General features: G+C 38.3%; 2 protein-coding genes across 2 annotated transcripts; one reads left to right on the top strand and one right to left on the bottom strand.

Moving 5' to 3' along the window:
- The first annotated feature begins 2,126 nt into the window (after positions 1-2,126).
- LOC117303458 (monocarboxylate transporter 12-like) lies at positions 2,127-6,909 on the top strand. The gene is made up of 4 exons (XM_033787665.1): positions 2,127-2,284; positions 3,237-3,325; positions 4,622-5,449; positions 6,800-6,909. Exons 1-4 carry the CDS (start codon positions 2,127-2,129, stop codon positions 6,907-6,909), a joined length of 1,185 nt encoding a protein of 394 aa, XP_033643556.1.
- A 1,578-nt stretch (positions 6,910-8,487) lies between these two features.
- LOC117307373 lies at positions 8,488-14,656 on the bottom strand. The gene is made up of 6 exons (XM_033792114.1): positions 14,512-14,656; positions 13,846-13,902; positions 12,316-12,464; positions 10,044-10,115; positions 9,645-9,689; positions 8,488-9,323 (listed from the first exon to the last, which is right to left on the bottom strand). Exons 1-5 carry the CDS (start codon positions 14,576-14,578, stop codon positions 9,660-9,662), a joined length of 375 nt encoding a protein of 124 aa, XP_033648005.1. The 5' UTR covers positions 14,579-14,656; the 3' UTR covers positions 8,488-9,323; positions 9,645-9,659.
- Between the last annotated feature and the right edge of the window lie 422 nt (positions 14,657-15,078).

Raw genomic sequence — 15,078 nt, 5'->3', positions numbered from 1 at the left:
AAGTCAGCCTTTGTTGGGGTCCATTAATCCACTGTGTAAAAGACCCAACAAGGGCTATTAAGCCAATACACACATTCTCAAAAATGAGGGTTGTTCCTAGTCCGGAGCTCTTCAGTTACTCCATTTATTTATTTTATTATTCATTTTAAATCTTTAGACATACACAATAGTTACAAGTTGTACAGGGGCTGTCAAGGTAAAAACAGAAGTATAAAAACTGTCATCAAAAGATGTGTAAAACCAGACCCCTGCCAACGATAAAAATATAATTATACAATATAAAAAAGGTGATTGCACTGACACATTTAAAAATCACACAAAAGAAAACATTAAAACACAAGCAAAACCAGACGATTGAAAACAAAAAACTACACCCACAACAAAACACCATTAAGATCAAGATCAATGGTGTGACAGGAGATTCTGTGCCCGGAGATTCTTACAAAGATAGAGCCCTTTTTTAATCAACCTCCTTCACAGCTCCAGTTAATTTCCCTTGCAGAATCTCCGGGTGACATATTACCCGCACACTGGCTATACCCCGTATAATGAGCCATACAGAATCACTAGTCACTGCAAACATTAATGTTCCACGCCTGGCTTCACTGGGAGACCGTATTCCTTTGTGAACCTAGAACACTGGTCACACTCAAAACAAACGGGACGACGTTCTATGGAGGTATCAAAGATTGGTGTGATGTGAAAATTGCGTCAATTATCAATTTTAAGTATACATTTTGTTTGCATACTTCATAAAACAAAGAAATGTAATTAGGCCAACAGTTGATTAATTCAAAGAAACATCCTTGGTTCTATACGGTTTAAAACTGGTCACGAGAAGATAGAGCATTGTGAAATAAAAAAAAAAGGAAATCAATAAGTCCAAGAGTCGATACTTAGGGTCGTGGGTCATAAACAAAAAGGCTTCATGTACAAAGCACACAAGGTTAGCCATTATGAGCTTGTTGATACATTGCTCGACGACCATAAATGAATTCTGCCCGTCGGACAATAGTTAGCTCTTCGAGTCGGTTATTACAGTTAGTTCACACAACTGAGACTTCCAGTAGAGGTAATGTTTTAATGTTTTGTAAACTGTGCTTTGCACACCTTTGGTAATTTTCAAAAACCAGTTTTCTCACTTAGTGTATCTCAACACTATGCACAAAATAACAAAACCTGTGAAATTAAGTTGAACTCATTGATCGTCAAAGTTGCAAGATAATAATGGAAGAAAAAACTGACCCTTAACACACGAAGTTGTGTGCTTTCAGATGCTTGATTTCGGGACCTCAAAATCTATTGTTGATGTCTTGAAATCAAATTCGCGTAAACCTACTTCTTTCTCGAAAACTACGTTACTTCAGAGGGAGCCGTTCCTCACAATGCTTTATACTGTAAACAGCGCTCTATTGCTTGTTGCCTTTAAGCACGGTTTTAGGTGGTGTTTTTCCGCATATGCTTGTCATTTGTCTGTCCAGCAACAGGATGGGGAACAAAAGCTGTTGTTATACCTCGGTAACAAACTGTGAAGTTTGATTGGTCGAGAACCAATCACGTAACGAGCAACAAAAACGCATTTTACATGGCTCTGGGGTCGGGTAACATGAAAAGTGATGTACACCGGTGTACATCTCCCAGCGTTGGTACAGCGCTGTGTACGAAACAACCGCAGGTTCGAGGCAATTGTTTCTTGTTCGTCTGCTTATTAAACAATAAATAGTCCGTCGTAATAATATTTGAAGATGACAACAGAACTTCGAGAAGAGAAATAACAGTTATACAAAGGTATAACAAAACAATTGTTGCACGCTGTGACTAGGGTCCATGGGTTGTGTACACCCTCGGTGGCAAATGGCACCCTCGGCTTCGCCTGGGGTGCCATTTTCCCTCTCGGGTGTACAACGGCATGGACCCCGTCACAGCGTGCAACAATTATATTGCTTCACCCCATATACCTAGATGTTGACTTTTTTTTAAAGTTCACCTTTATATCGTTTTTGTCAAACAAAGCATGTAATAGGCCTACTGTCAATTTGATAATTTTACAACATTTTGTTTTATTCACTCTGAATTATTGTGATATGTGCGACTGGGTTACCCCCCCCCCCTCCAGATAAAGGACCATGTCTAACTCGAGAGGCAGGAGAACATCAAAGCCATTGGTCAAAGACAGCGACCCACCAGATGGAGGGTGGGGCTATGTCATCGTCGTGGCGGTCTTTATCGTGTACTTCTTACAGGCCGCACTGACGAGATGTGCAGGGGTTCTTTACACAAGCTGGCAAATTGACTTCAACTCTAGTGCTGCTGAGACCGGGGCAATAGTCAGCATTATGTCCTCCTCTGCATATTTTGGAGGTACAGTTATACCTGCTCGTGACACAGGAAACCCAGATGCATAACGTAATGAGTAACGGTTTAATTAAAGACTTATTGCAACTTACACGATCGGCCATTTTGTGAAGTCAAAAATTTGACTCTACAAATTTGTGTGGCGCCGTAACACGACGTATAAGGAAAATAGTGCAATTTTATGGCATTTTTGTGTGGAGCATTTATATTCTACTTTTACAATATCTGTATAACCAAGTGCATTTCATAACAAACTGTTTCCAGCGAATTTTCATAGATCACCGCCCGATCCAAGGCAACATGTCCCTGTAATCAGGCCTCAACTTACTGTACACGCGCATGCTCTATCATGGATGTAGGCCTACTAGTAATAGTTATAACAGGAGTTGAACAAAGATGACCCTTGTGGGGTACATTGTTTCATTGTGTTAAAAAAACAACAGGAGCATTCCCGTAAGCTCACACACGCACACACACATGTATGTTTATGGTGTCAACCGAGACTTCTCTTTGTTCTCCCATTGTTTGGACATAAACAAAAATTCTTCAGACGTTCCCATTGGTATTGAACACAAAATCTACCGAGGACTGTCCTTGGTGTAACTTTTGTCCCGGATCCCCTTTGTTAAAGTCCTCAGCTGTAGACATGCCCGCACACGCAAGTTTGTTTTCTAAAGGAACGGAAAAGAGAACGGAAAAGTGGCCGGTTCAATTGCCGCCCTATTTCACTTTCTTTGTTTAAATCAAATTGCTTCTTTCAACATACTTCTTCCGGGAAAAAAAAATAAAAATAAAAACCAAACAAAATACACCAGCTTTTTGCAATGTGGACTATTATGCTATTACACGTGCCAACGATCAGTTTTTTAATTCTCCTGTAGTATAATATATATTAAACTATTAACGTCATATTACTTTGTGTGTTTTGTGACAGCTATTGTGGCTAGTGTTGTCTTGAATCGTCTTGGATGTAGATTTGTTTGTTTGTTTGTTTGTTTTTTTATTTCCAAATATCACTATAAATAATTATGAAACATACAAGAAATAAGAACAACGAGTGATAAGAGGAGGGCACCAGGAAAAAGCCTAGGCTTGTACAGAGCCTGGACCCTTTATAATATAAATTAATAGGTTATAGTTTATAGCAATAACAATATTGATTATTGAAATTAAGGTACGGTGAAAGGTATAGTGCATACAGCAAAAAAAACACAAAGCAATGATTGTTTGTAATTAAACTGTTTTGAAAAAAATTTGTTTGCTATGCAGCCATAAATACATATTGAGATTGATAACAAAAAGGAAAATTAACAGAACATTATTTAGGAAATTACAAAAACTTGATAATTTGGAATGGATAATCATGGTACGCGTGTAGTTACAGGTGGTGTCATTTTAGACGATACATTTATGTGTGGCGGTTTTCTTATGTTTGCTGCTCTGATTTTAAGCTTTTGGGCCACGGCTATACTTCAAATGTATTTGATAGGCGCTGTCACCGGTAGTGTTCACTTTAACCCGCGTTCTAAAAGTTCCCACGATTCGGCATTTTGTAAACATAGCACTCTTAAGTGTTCAATATAGACCTTTATCACGCTGTCCCATCTAGGTCATGTTCCCTGTTCCCATAACAGTAATGAATGCTAACATTCATTGCGCAAATATGGCACCAGACCATTATTTCGTCCAGAAAACTGCATTACTTCAGAGGGAGCCGTTTCTCACAATGTTTTAAACTATCACCCTCTCCCCATTACTCGTTACCAAGTAGGGTTTTATGCTAATAATTATTTTGAGTAATGACAGTGTCCACTGCCTTTACAGGTTCCCGCTCAAGAATAGCAGCGCAAAGATGTATACATTTTCTGGAATGCTTGCACTACAATAAGCCATTTGCGTGTAAGATTTGAATGTGTTTGATCACAAGTTACCACTTAAATTTGAGTTGAGACAGTTGCTATGTGATTCGAAGCAATCCTTTGCGTAGTTACATAAGAGACGGTGAATACACATTCACCCTGAATGAAGGTATGTGGCACAATGGATTGGGTTTGCTCATCTGGAAGTTGCTATGCAAAAGCTTGCCTTGAACCATTCGACATAGAAACTGTCCCTATAGTCTGAGAAATTCAAATGTTAGCGGTAAGTTGTGACTAAGCAAGTCATTGCACCAGACATTATTCAAATCTAACTCGCAAATGGCTTATTGGTGAGGCTATGTACAAAACTGTATTTACTGTTTGGAATATTCTGTTTGTTACGGCAGGGCTTGGCATCGCACTATGTTTTACAGCTGCTGGGGTTGCTCTTGCGCAGTACTTCAATAAGTACTTTGCCAGAGTCAGTGGTTTTACGTCTTCTGGAATTGGTTTGGGTATGATCGTGACACCGCCTCTACTTCGTGTACTCCTCGATACGTACGGATGGAGGGGAACCATGCTCATCATGGGTGCAATATGTTTAAATGTGTGTGCGGTTGGCGCCCTCTATCGTCCTCTAGGGCATGCTAGGACTACCAGACATCAAAACGATTCTGAACTGTTGGATGAAATAGGCTCCGGACGAGTTTTTGTAGACAGTGACAGTCGTTGTTCGTCATTCATGAGTATCATTCGCAAGCTGTTCTCTGAATTACGACTGGATTTACTCGTGAAGAGCTATCGATTCACATTATACTGTCTTATGTACCTAGAGTTATCAATCGGATATATCGTGTATGTGGTGTACATCATGCCCATGGCTTTGGACTATGGTTTTGAGAAAACGGATGCTACATTTCTTCTCAGTGTTATGGGCTTTGGAAGTCTTGGGGGTCGGGCCATAAGCGGCTTCCTTATCAGACCGAATGTATCAGCTGAAGCTGTGTTCGGTTTTTCCCAGTTGCTCTCCACTATCGGAGTACTTTGCACGCAGGCAGAGGGAGGCGAGGGACTGGTGGCCTCAGCGTGTTTCATGGGCATCGGCACCGGGATGTCCAGTGCAGTCAGTTTAGTCCTTCTTCGCAAAATTGTTGGCCTTCGCAACTTAGCATCTGCGATTGGCATATTCTACATGCTTGGAGGCATAGGTGATCTGGCAGGGCCCATTATTGCAGGTAAGATCTATTTCTTTCTTCCATTAAAGGCAGTGGACACTATTGGTAATTGTCTAAGACTAGCCTTCACAGTTGGTGTATCTCAACATATGAATAAAATAACAGACCTGTGAAAATTTGAGCTCAATCGGTCATCGAAGTTGCGAGATAATAATGAAAGAAGAAAACACCCTTGTCACACGAAGTTGTGTGCGTTTAGAGGGTTGATTTCGAGACCTCAAGTTCTAAACTTGAGGTCTCGAAATCAAATTCGTGGAAAATTACTTCTTTCTCGAAAACTATGGCACTTCAGAGGGAGCTGTTTCTCACAATGTTTTATACCACCAACCTCTCCCCATTACTTGTCACCAAGAAAGGTTTTATGCTAATAATTATTTGAGTAATTACCAATAGTTTCCACTGCCTTTAATGCCTAAACCCTTAGTCAGTCACATGACTTGTAAACAAATTACGTGTTTGTATCATCCTCAATCAGTAGACCTTTCCTAGCTGGATATCAGTATCATGGTGGAAACTATCGTATGGAACATTCACAAAATGTTACGTATAACTAACTCTATATCTTTAATTTATGCATTCTTTGACCTAATACTGTGAAGGGGGTTAAACATTATCTCTAAAGACTCACTGGTACGAAATGACCCTGTATTCAAGAGACCTGACCGGTTTCTGGGTCAGGCTTACCCGGAAAGTTATTATATTTATGTAAATCAGTTTGGTATCAATTAAGAAATCTGGGCTTTATCCGTAAACACTTAACTTGTTCTACCACAGAAAAGATTGTTCATGCTCTGATTTCTTCCCGGTTTGATTATTGTAATTCTCTCTTCTGTCTTCTACAACAGAATCAAATCTCTCGTTTGCAACGACTGCAAAACACTGCAGCTCGGCTGGTCACTTTGTCCTCCAGGAGAACCCATATCACTCCGGTTTTGAATGCTCTTCACTGGCTCCCTGTTCAATATCGCATGCAATACAAATTACTTCTGCTTGTTTTTCATTCTTTACATGGTTCTGCTCATCAGTATAATTGTCAATTAATTACCCGTTACTATCCTTCCAGATGTCTTAGATCATCCACTTCGTCATTACTGGTTGTTCCCCACACCCACAACAATTGGGGTGCGGGCTTTTTCTCATGCTGGTCCTTTACTTTGGAATAATCTGCCTCTTAATATCCGTAACATGTCCTCTATTCATAAGTTCAAAGAGGCCCTCAAAACACACTTTTTCACAGCTGCTTTTCATTAATTTTGTGTTTCTTCCTTGCGCCATGAGCATCACTTGTGGTGGATACCGGCGCACTATAAGTGTTCATATTATTATTTATTATTATTATTTTGACTATAGGCTTCTGCATCACTTTTACGCAGTTTCGGGTCAGTTTGACGCATATTTCAGGTCACACTGACCGAGAAATGGATCAGGGCTCATGTACCGTCAACCTGGGTAAATACTGACCCGGGAGTTTTCAGAGTGTCGACGTAGTATTAGATTGTGTCCTCCCAGGAGCTTCAGTTCCCAATACGGCGAACTGTGTACAGATTTGTTCTGATAGCGCCCTCTTTTGAATCAACCGCCTTCTGCTCATGCTAATTTCCCAATAGACTGGTCCCCTTTCTTCATCTGCAATGATGGATAAAGACATATATTGGTATTTCATGCCCAGCGATTTAATTGACCAGATGAGCACGTCGGGGTTGACCCGGGTAAGCTTTTAATCGAACACACACAGTAGCTGACAAGCTACATCACTATGGACCAATCATAACACTGATATGGAAAGCCTTCGTCACTGCATGTCTGTCCAATGAGACCATTGGATTTGTAAGGGTGGTTCCTGTTTTCATCACTGCGGGTAAAAACAGGGAACCGTTCTAATGTTGTCATCATGTGGGGCAAAATCTCTGAGGACTGTTTTTTCTATGACACTATAGAGGGTTTAGAGTGCATTTTTAACCAATCTACCACTTTAACGCATCTACATAGGAACCCATATAGGCAATAATTTAGCAACCAATAACTCTTCAGTTTGTATACCATTTCTACATTAAGGTTGGATGTACGACGAATTGGGGAGATTAGTGTTGGTGTTCTACGTCTAGGCAATAATTTAGCAACCAATAATTCTTCAGTTTGTTTACCATTTCTACATTAAGGTTGGATGTACGACGAATTGGGGAGTTTAGTGGTGGTGTTCTACGGTTTGGCGGGCTTGCAATTCATAGCAACTCTGCAAATATTCCTGATGCCTCTGTTGAAAAAACTCGAACCTGGGATAGAGGATGATGACGGACAAACTCACCCTGTTCAGGTATAACACTTTCTGTTGCAACGTCACTGCGGCAAGTTTTGTGAACCATGGTTGGCCAACTATAGGCGGCCTTAACAACTAAAGTCTTATTGGTAAATGCTCTAGTTGCAAAGGTCGTGGGTTCGCATCCCACTCGAGTAACATGCCTGTGATTTTTGTTTTCACTTAGCTCTGGAAAGTATTGAATATACAGTACTAACACGCATCCGTGTATAATAACCAATTCTCTCAATAATAAGCCAAAATAACTGGGGCCAATTTCATAGAGCTAAAATTTTTTGCTGAAGCACGAAAATAGCTCGCTTATTTTTCACATGTTTGTGACTGGTATTTAGCTGTTGTTTACTTAGCATAACAATTGAGTGGAGTCTTTTTCGGTAATCTGAGCAATGATTTTTTCGCTTAAGCAAAGTTTTGTGCTTAAACAGCTCTATGAAATTGGGCCCTGGTGAGTTGCCACCCAAGAGAATTTAAAAGAGGATTTGACATTCTTGGCAATCCAGTCACGAATTTTGTGAAACTCGAGGCTTTTAGAAAATGTCGGTCATATTATTTGTAAGCTCAAAATTGTAAACAAAAGAGAAAAAGAGTGTGATTTCGGGTAGAATGAGCAATGTAAATAAAACTTATAATGTGATTGTCTCTTAAGCACAAACTTACAAACACTAATGATGTGAGGTAAAGTACATGGAGTCAGTAAAAGAGTATATTATCACACGACTCGTTACTTATAATACTTCACCGTTTTTATTGTATTTTCCATTACTACCAACTTTTGGTCGAATAAATGTTCAAGATTTGCAATTTCCGTGCTTATGGTTAAAATTTCCACTTTGTGTAAAGTTTTGTCTACCTCGGAAAATTATTACCCTGAATTTAAAGAATTTTGAAGGACTAAGGCCGCTTTAAAAGCAAAATATGTGCATGAAGAGAAGCATAGAGTATACTAGGTACATATATAACCTTTCCAATAAATAAACAATATTAAAATAATATCACGGGTATACAAGGATAAGTTTTACTCTTTGCTGTTCTTATTGTTTGTAATTTTTCATATTTCAATTTTCGTCATTTGTATTAATGCCAATGCACTGGCAAACTATATACTTTCAACTATTTTGGTAAAATACGATTTTAGTTATTTTTGGTACGTTATTCGATCTAAACCATGATATTATCTTGGCAGGTTTTTGCAGGAATAAAACCAACATTTGATTGTGGACGAGTTTGATTTTTTTTCCCTGAGCGTTTTTGATTTTTTTCTGAGAAATATTTCCTCTGAAATGAAGTAATATTCGAGAACACTGTATCTGGACGAACAGTTAAAGGTTTACAGGTTTATTACTTTGTTTATATTGGTTGATCTCAGAAAACATATGAACACTGTCTGTGACTATTTGGTTAGCTCTACCAATGCTGTATACTATACTGTAAAGATATATAATGCTATATAATCAGTTAAACCCTCCACCATAAATCAACTGAATTCATCGTCATTTCGTAAGCCTCTTACGTTGACTGTTGACGTTGACGTTCGCTCGTTGCTGACAGTATCATCATCTGTTAAAAGTCAATCAGAACAAAGTGAGTTCAGGATTGAAATTGTCTTGGGGTGGGTGGGGGGGGGTATTATTAGGCGAATGCTAATTGGAAATTGAAATAACGTTGAAATAATGGTTCTTCATATTTGAACTTGTAATACCAAACGTGGATGATATGAAATCATCTATGACGTCATCATCCCAAGCATTTTGCAAAATCCTGCAGACAAAGTTCAGGGGCAAGAGGAAAAGGCGGGAACAGGCCGACCACTTAAATAGAAGCTAGCTATGCTATTTTGGTTTTTGAAGAAACAAAAAGTGTAAAATGTATAACACTCACCCTTTAATCAATAATTTAAGCGGATACTACACAACGCAAGCCATTCTGTAATAAACAGCAAAACGTCAACATATTAAATAAACACAAAACTTTGGAATTGCTCTAAGAATTTTGAAGCAATAGAACAAAAGTTTATAATTACATGGAGACATCATCAAATCAAATCACAATGAAGAACTAAGAGTACTAATTAGGAATAATAATGATTTGGGAATAAATGATCCCACCCCCAAAAAACCTATATATTTAATTCATAAATAATGCGAATTGATATTACCAATAAACCAAAATGTCCGACCTATGTTGTCCGATAGACCATTTAGAAAGAACACTGTTAAAATGTTATTTAAATATTTCCGTTTTACTTTGACCAAAAATAAATGAAAATTTGTAACATACCGTGCACATTTCATCCACCAGTTCCGAAGTTACCATGTTCTCTACCTCTGCTGAGTTGGCAAGAGCGAAACACTGAAACGACAACAACAAAAAACACGAATATCATCAACCACAATAGACCGATTGCGCTCCGTGCGTCACGTGACCTATAGTGGATATTACTATTAATTGTAAGCACACGGCGTACTGCATATAACAACGTGCAATACAAAAAATACAAGAATACTTTTGCAATTTTTGGTTAACTAAAGACTCAATTCTCGAAATCTGTCAGGAACATTCCGGAGTTGTAGCTGATGAAACCTTACTGAACAATGCCAGTAATGGATAACACAGTTCCACCAAATAGAACGAGAATGTTCACAGGTGATGTCATGCATGTGTTTGTGCACGAAAGTGTGGTATTACATTGCCCTTATTTGCTGCCAATATTTTCAATAAAAACCCCTTGAAGAAGCTGCAAATCCCTTTATTTTCACCTTTAAATTATTAATATGAGTCTGACAACTTCGCGATCTCCCTTTATCACAGCCCATTGCAATTCGGGCCCAACCCGACTTCACCCCGTACAACGCAAAATCCACGGCGCGTGAGCTCACTCAAACCTCAGTAATTTACGAAGCGCACTGGATGTTTCAAAATGACACACAAATAGGGGTCAAACTTACACAGAATCCAAGTTGACATCAATCTGTTCAAACCAGCTTTCGGGTTAAGACTAACCCTTATTGGGTCAGGAACTCTGGGACCCCGAACCTGGGTCAATTCTGACCCTGTCTTGGTTTAAGTGTATATGCTGTGCTTTACTATTGTCAGGCTGTACATAATGCTGATTGCTTTATAAGAGCGATGCGCAAAGAAGAACGAAACTGAAACGGAGTTTCATCTATGTCTTAGCAGGGCCCAATTTAGCTTGATTGATTGATTGATTGAATTTATTCGGATAAAAATACAGCAAGAACATACTCAAAATACAAACATGTACTTAACAACAGGAGAAAAGACAAAAAAAAACAAGATAGAAATACTGCAGAAAATTATCCAAGGATAGCCCAAAAAAGCCAATAACTTAGACTTATTTCCATTGGGGTCCTTACAAAAAACAGACGAACCTAGTCAAGGGCAAAAAGATGATTCAAGGAAAAACAAAGCAAGAGAACACAAGAAAAATAAATAGAATAGGAAAAACAAATATTTTAAATTAAAAATTAAGTTAAATTAAATTAAATCGATAAATAATATAACAAATTGAAACCAAAAAGGAACCCAAGCTATGCTTCCTTAGAGGTGGCTTTTGTGGCAAGGTGGCATTTGACTAGTTTTTTAAATTGTTGCAGACTAGTAGACATTTTAATATTAGCAGGTAAATTGTTCCATTCTCTTATGGCGGTAGCAAAAAAAGTATTGTTAATTGAGCTGAATGAGATTGGGACTATAAAATTCAGATCACTGGTCCTAGTGTTGTGCTGGTGAAAATCAGAGACCTTAATAAAGTTGTCACGAAGATAATCAGGAGTGGCATTACAAGTTATTCTATACACATGATTTAATTTTAGTTGAGAGACTCTGTCTTTAACGTTTAGGAAGCCCGCTATGTCAAGTTCTTTTTGACCTATGTGGGCCCTGGAGTCTTTGGCTAGAATAAATCTAACCATTTTATTTTGCATAATTTGAAGTTTGTTTTTGAGATGGACTGGGAGTGCAGAAAACCAAGAAGAGCATGAGTAGTCAAAGTAACACTGGATTAATGCTGAACAAAGTGTTTTACGAGATTTAGTGTTAAGAAAATAAGCCTGTCTGTAAAGGAATTTTAACCTATCACCAGTTTTCTTGATAATGGAGTTGGCAATTAATTCCCCTGATAGCTGCTGATCAAATGAGACCCCCAGGTATTTTACAGACGTAGCTGATTCAATTTGTTTACCTTCACATAAGACTTTAAAGTTATCGGCCTTCTTAATTTTGTTTTTTGAACCAAAAAGGATAGACACGGTTTTGCCTAAATGTAAAGACAATTTGTTGTCAATGAGCCACTTTCTACACGAAGCATGACAAGTTTGCTTAGCATGTCTTCCTTGATAAAAACAGGATCACAAACCCAATTTCCGCGTGATTTTCAGGATTAGCAAACAACCGTTGAATCATCCAGTAACAAGCAGTATGCAACAAATGGACATTTGGTTGGTAATACTGTTTTTATCAAGGAAGAAATTTCACGTTAAGCAAATTTGTGTGCTTAACAGCTTATGAAATTGGCCCCTGGTGTACTCACCCTAGCACGAGCACGACCGCTCCTATCGGGAACTCTTGGAACGGTATCGCAATATGTTAGCAATATTTCGGTCAAAGTTGAGTCGGTAAGCATGGCATTCAGGTGCGTCTTGCAGGCAGCACATGTAAATTCATCATCCAACGTTGGTTCTGCAAAAACAAAAAAGTACGAAATACGTTTTTAGAGAAAATTCGAGAACAAGCTGCGTCAATAGGGCTCTAGACTGCTAATAAAATCTGTATGCGCAAAATTTGGCGATAAACTGATACTTTGCGGTCACTAACGAGTCACCGCAAAGTTGTCATTGTATGTACAAGTGTTTCGCGACGAGTAAATCCGTCGCAAAGTTTTAGTGAAATTAGCGATCGGTTTCGGCATTTGCGATGATAAACGCTTTTGTAAAATCGGCCTCTGAATTGGAAGTTGTAACTCAATTTAGGGTGGACTAAATAAAAAAAAGATGAAAGATGAAAATAACAAACCTATGAAAATTTGAATTCAATTGGTCGTCGAAGTTGCGAGATAATGGAAGAACATAACACCATTGTCACACGAAGTTGTGTGCTTTCAGATGCTTAATTTCGGAATTCCGAGGTCTCAAATTCGAGGAAAAATTACTTCTTTCTCGAAAACTACGTTACTTCAGAGGGAGCCGTTTCTCACAATGGTTTATTCTATCAACAGCTCTCCATTGCTTGTTACCAAGTAAGTTGTTTATGCTAACAACTATTTTGAGTAATTACCAATAGTGTTCAGTGCCTTTTAAGGCAGTGGACACTATTGGTAAGTACTCAAAATAATTATTGGCATAAAACCTTTCTTGGTGACGAGTAATGGGGAGAGGTTGATGGTATAATTTCTTTTGAGAAACGGCTCCCTCTGAAGTGCCATAGTTTTCGAGAAAGAAGTAATTTTCCACGAATTTGATTTCGAGACCTCAAGTTTAGAACTTGAGGTCTCGAAATCAACCATCTAAACGCACACAACTTCGTGTGACAAGGGTTGTTTTTCTTTCATTATTATCTCGCAACTTCGATGACTGATTGAGCTCAAATTTTCACAGGTTAGTTATTTTATGCATATATGTTGAGATAGACCAACTGTGAAGGCTAGTCTTTGACAATTACCAATAGTGTCCACTGTATTTAAATATAAAAGGTGTTACTTTCAGAGTTTCAGTGCTACTTCACTGTCTGTTTGTTTAATCCTAGCTCGTAAGATCAAGTTTGCTTTGTCCGTTTCCGTCCCGTCTACAGTTCTCAAACTGGTGCAAGTTAAGTTCTGTATATAAATTCAAGTTTCGTGCTTTATAGAGGTATGTTTATACTGTAGACTTGTATCTCATAAAAAACGCCATTCTTGTAGTTCGTTATCTTTGATCAATAATTGACCGTCTATACAATGATATCGTGTATATACAATGACGCACGTAAATAAATGATGAACTGAATTGAAATGAATTGAAATGACGATGTAGAATCTGATGTTACGAATGCGACTATAAGACTATAATGGTTTGTTTATACATACCTGGGCAATAAGACTCCTTTTTGTGACGTCGTGTTTCCTCAGCCACCATACCAGAGTCTAAAAAAAAACAATCAATATCTTCTTTTTGTTAGTTTGAGAAGAAAATGAAATTCTACTAATAATAACCGAAACAATTACTAAAACAGCTCTGTTTACAGAGTAATGTCAAAGCAATCCGCAATACAATATAGATGGTTTACTTACAAAATATGTAAAGCTATACAATCAATGAATTAAATTAGCAACCAAAGCGATTGGACGATCATTGCCCAAATAAGTTGACATTTTAAAAATATATGGCTATAATAATCAAAACCACAACTTAGCGCATACCACACATGATAAAATAAACTGAACTGGTTTTATGTTATGGCCCGGGTTTTAAAATTTTTGGGTTAAAGAAGCAGGATACATGTAATAACTAGAGTTAGGGCTTTTTTGAAAGCAGAGGCGTGTGCAAAACAGCCAGACGGACAATATACCTTGACGAACGACAGACAGACAGGCAAACAAAAGGACATCCGAATATAAGACATGACAGCTACACTGACAAGGGATAGATCAAAGGAAATACAACGAGTATGAGCCCAAAAAATTCTTGGAGCAATCTTCTGAAAACATGTGTCCGTTTTATAGATTCGTAAAAATCAAAACACAAAGTCTTACCTGCACCAGACATGGCAGAGGCGGCAGCGAAGCCCATCATTACGACGACAAGTACAACACTCTTCATATTTGATTCTGGATTATCAAAGTTTGCTCTGTTTCAAGTTAGATTTTAGTATCAGCGAGATCAGCAGGTCGTAATGACAGGGTTGTTAAATTTCAAACTTTATATAGACCCGCAGTACATCGATCTGAATGCATTACCATTGCGGGATTACGCACTTTGCATAATTGTCGTAAATTAAAAATGTTTTCATGTATTTATGCGGCTTATTGCAGCTAAATCATACAATATTAACTTTATGCACCATACGGTTTATAACAAGGCTATACACTTTAAAACAAGTGTATGTTCCTTGGGTGAGCTTGTCAGTGTGAATTGAAATAGTGGTTACAAAAGTTGTCACCAAATTGTGTAGAAATAGTGACAACCAATCGGTGAACAGTGCACGTGGTTCGGATCAATTGTGTTTTTCTTGGGCTGGGGTGTGATTGGGTGGGGGGGGGGGGCGGGCAAGCGACATCTAAAGGTTACCTTACTCAGTATATCTGTATATTTGGTATAAT

This window comes from Asterias rubens, chromosome 2 (genome assembly GCF_902459465.1).
Source record: "Asterias rubens chromosome 2, eAstRub1.3, whole genome shotgun sequence".
NCBI classification, from domain to species: Eukaryota; Metazoa; Echinodermata; class Asteroidea; order Forcipulatida; family Asteriidae; genus Asterias; species Asterias rubens.
The sequence above is the reverse complement of the archived record's forward strand: the minus strand, read 5'-3'. Positions and strand labels throughout refer to the sequence as shown.

Excerpts from the sequence above, each read along its gene's own strand:
- LOC117303458 (XM_033787665.1), top strand. The coding sequence starts at position 2,127 with ATGTCTAACTCGAGAGGCAGGAGAACATCAAAGCCATTGGTCAAAGAC. Across the intron at positions 2,285-3,236 it reads GGGGTTCTTTACACAAGCTG|TATAATATATATTAAACTAT; the intron begins GCAAATTGACTT and ends ATTCTCCTGTAG. Across the intron at positions 5,450-6,799 it reads GGCAGGGCCCATTATTGCAG|GCTTCTGCATCACTTTTACG; the intron begins GTAAGATCTATT and ends TTTTGACTATAG.
- LOC117307373 (XM_033792114.1), bottom strand. The coding sequence starts at position 14,578 with ATGAAGAGTGTTGTACTTGTCGTCGTAATGATGGGCTTCGCTGCCGCC. Across the intron at positions 13,903-14,511 it reads CTCTGCCATGTCTGGTGCAG|ACTCTGGTATGGTGGCTGAG; the intron begins GTAAGACTTTGT and ends GTTTTTTTTTAG. Across the intron at positions 9,690-10,043 it reads TGGTGGATGAAATGTGCACG|AATGGCTTGCGTTGTGTAGT; the intron begins GTATGTTACAAA and ends TGTTTATTACAG.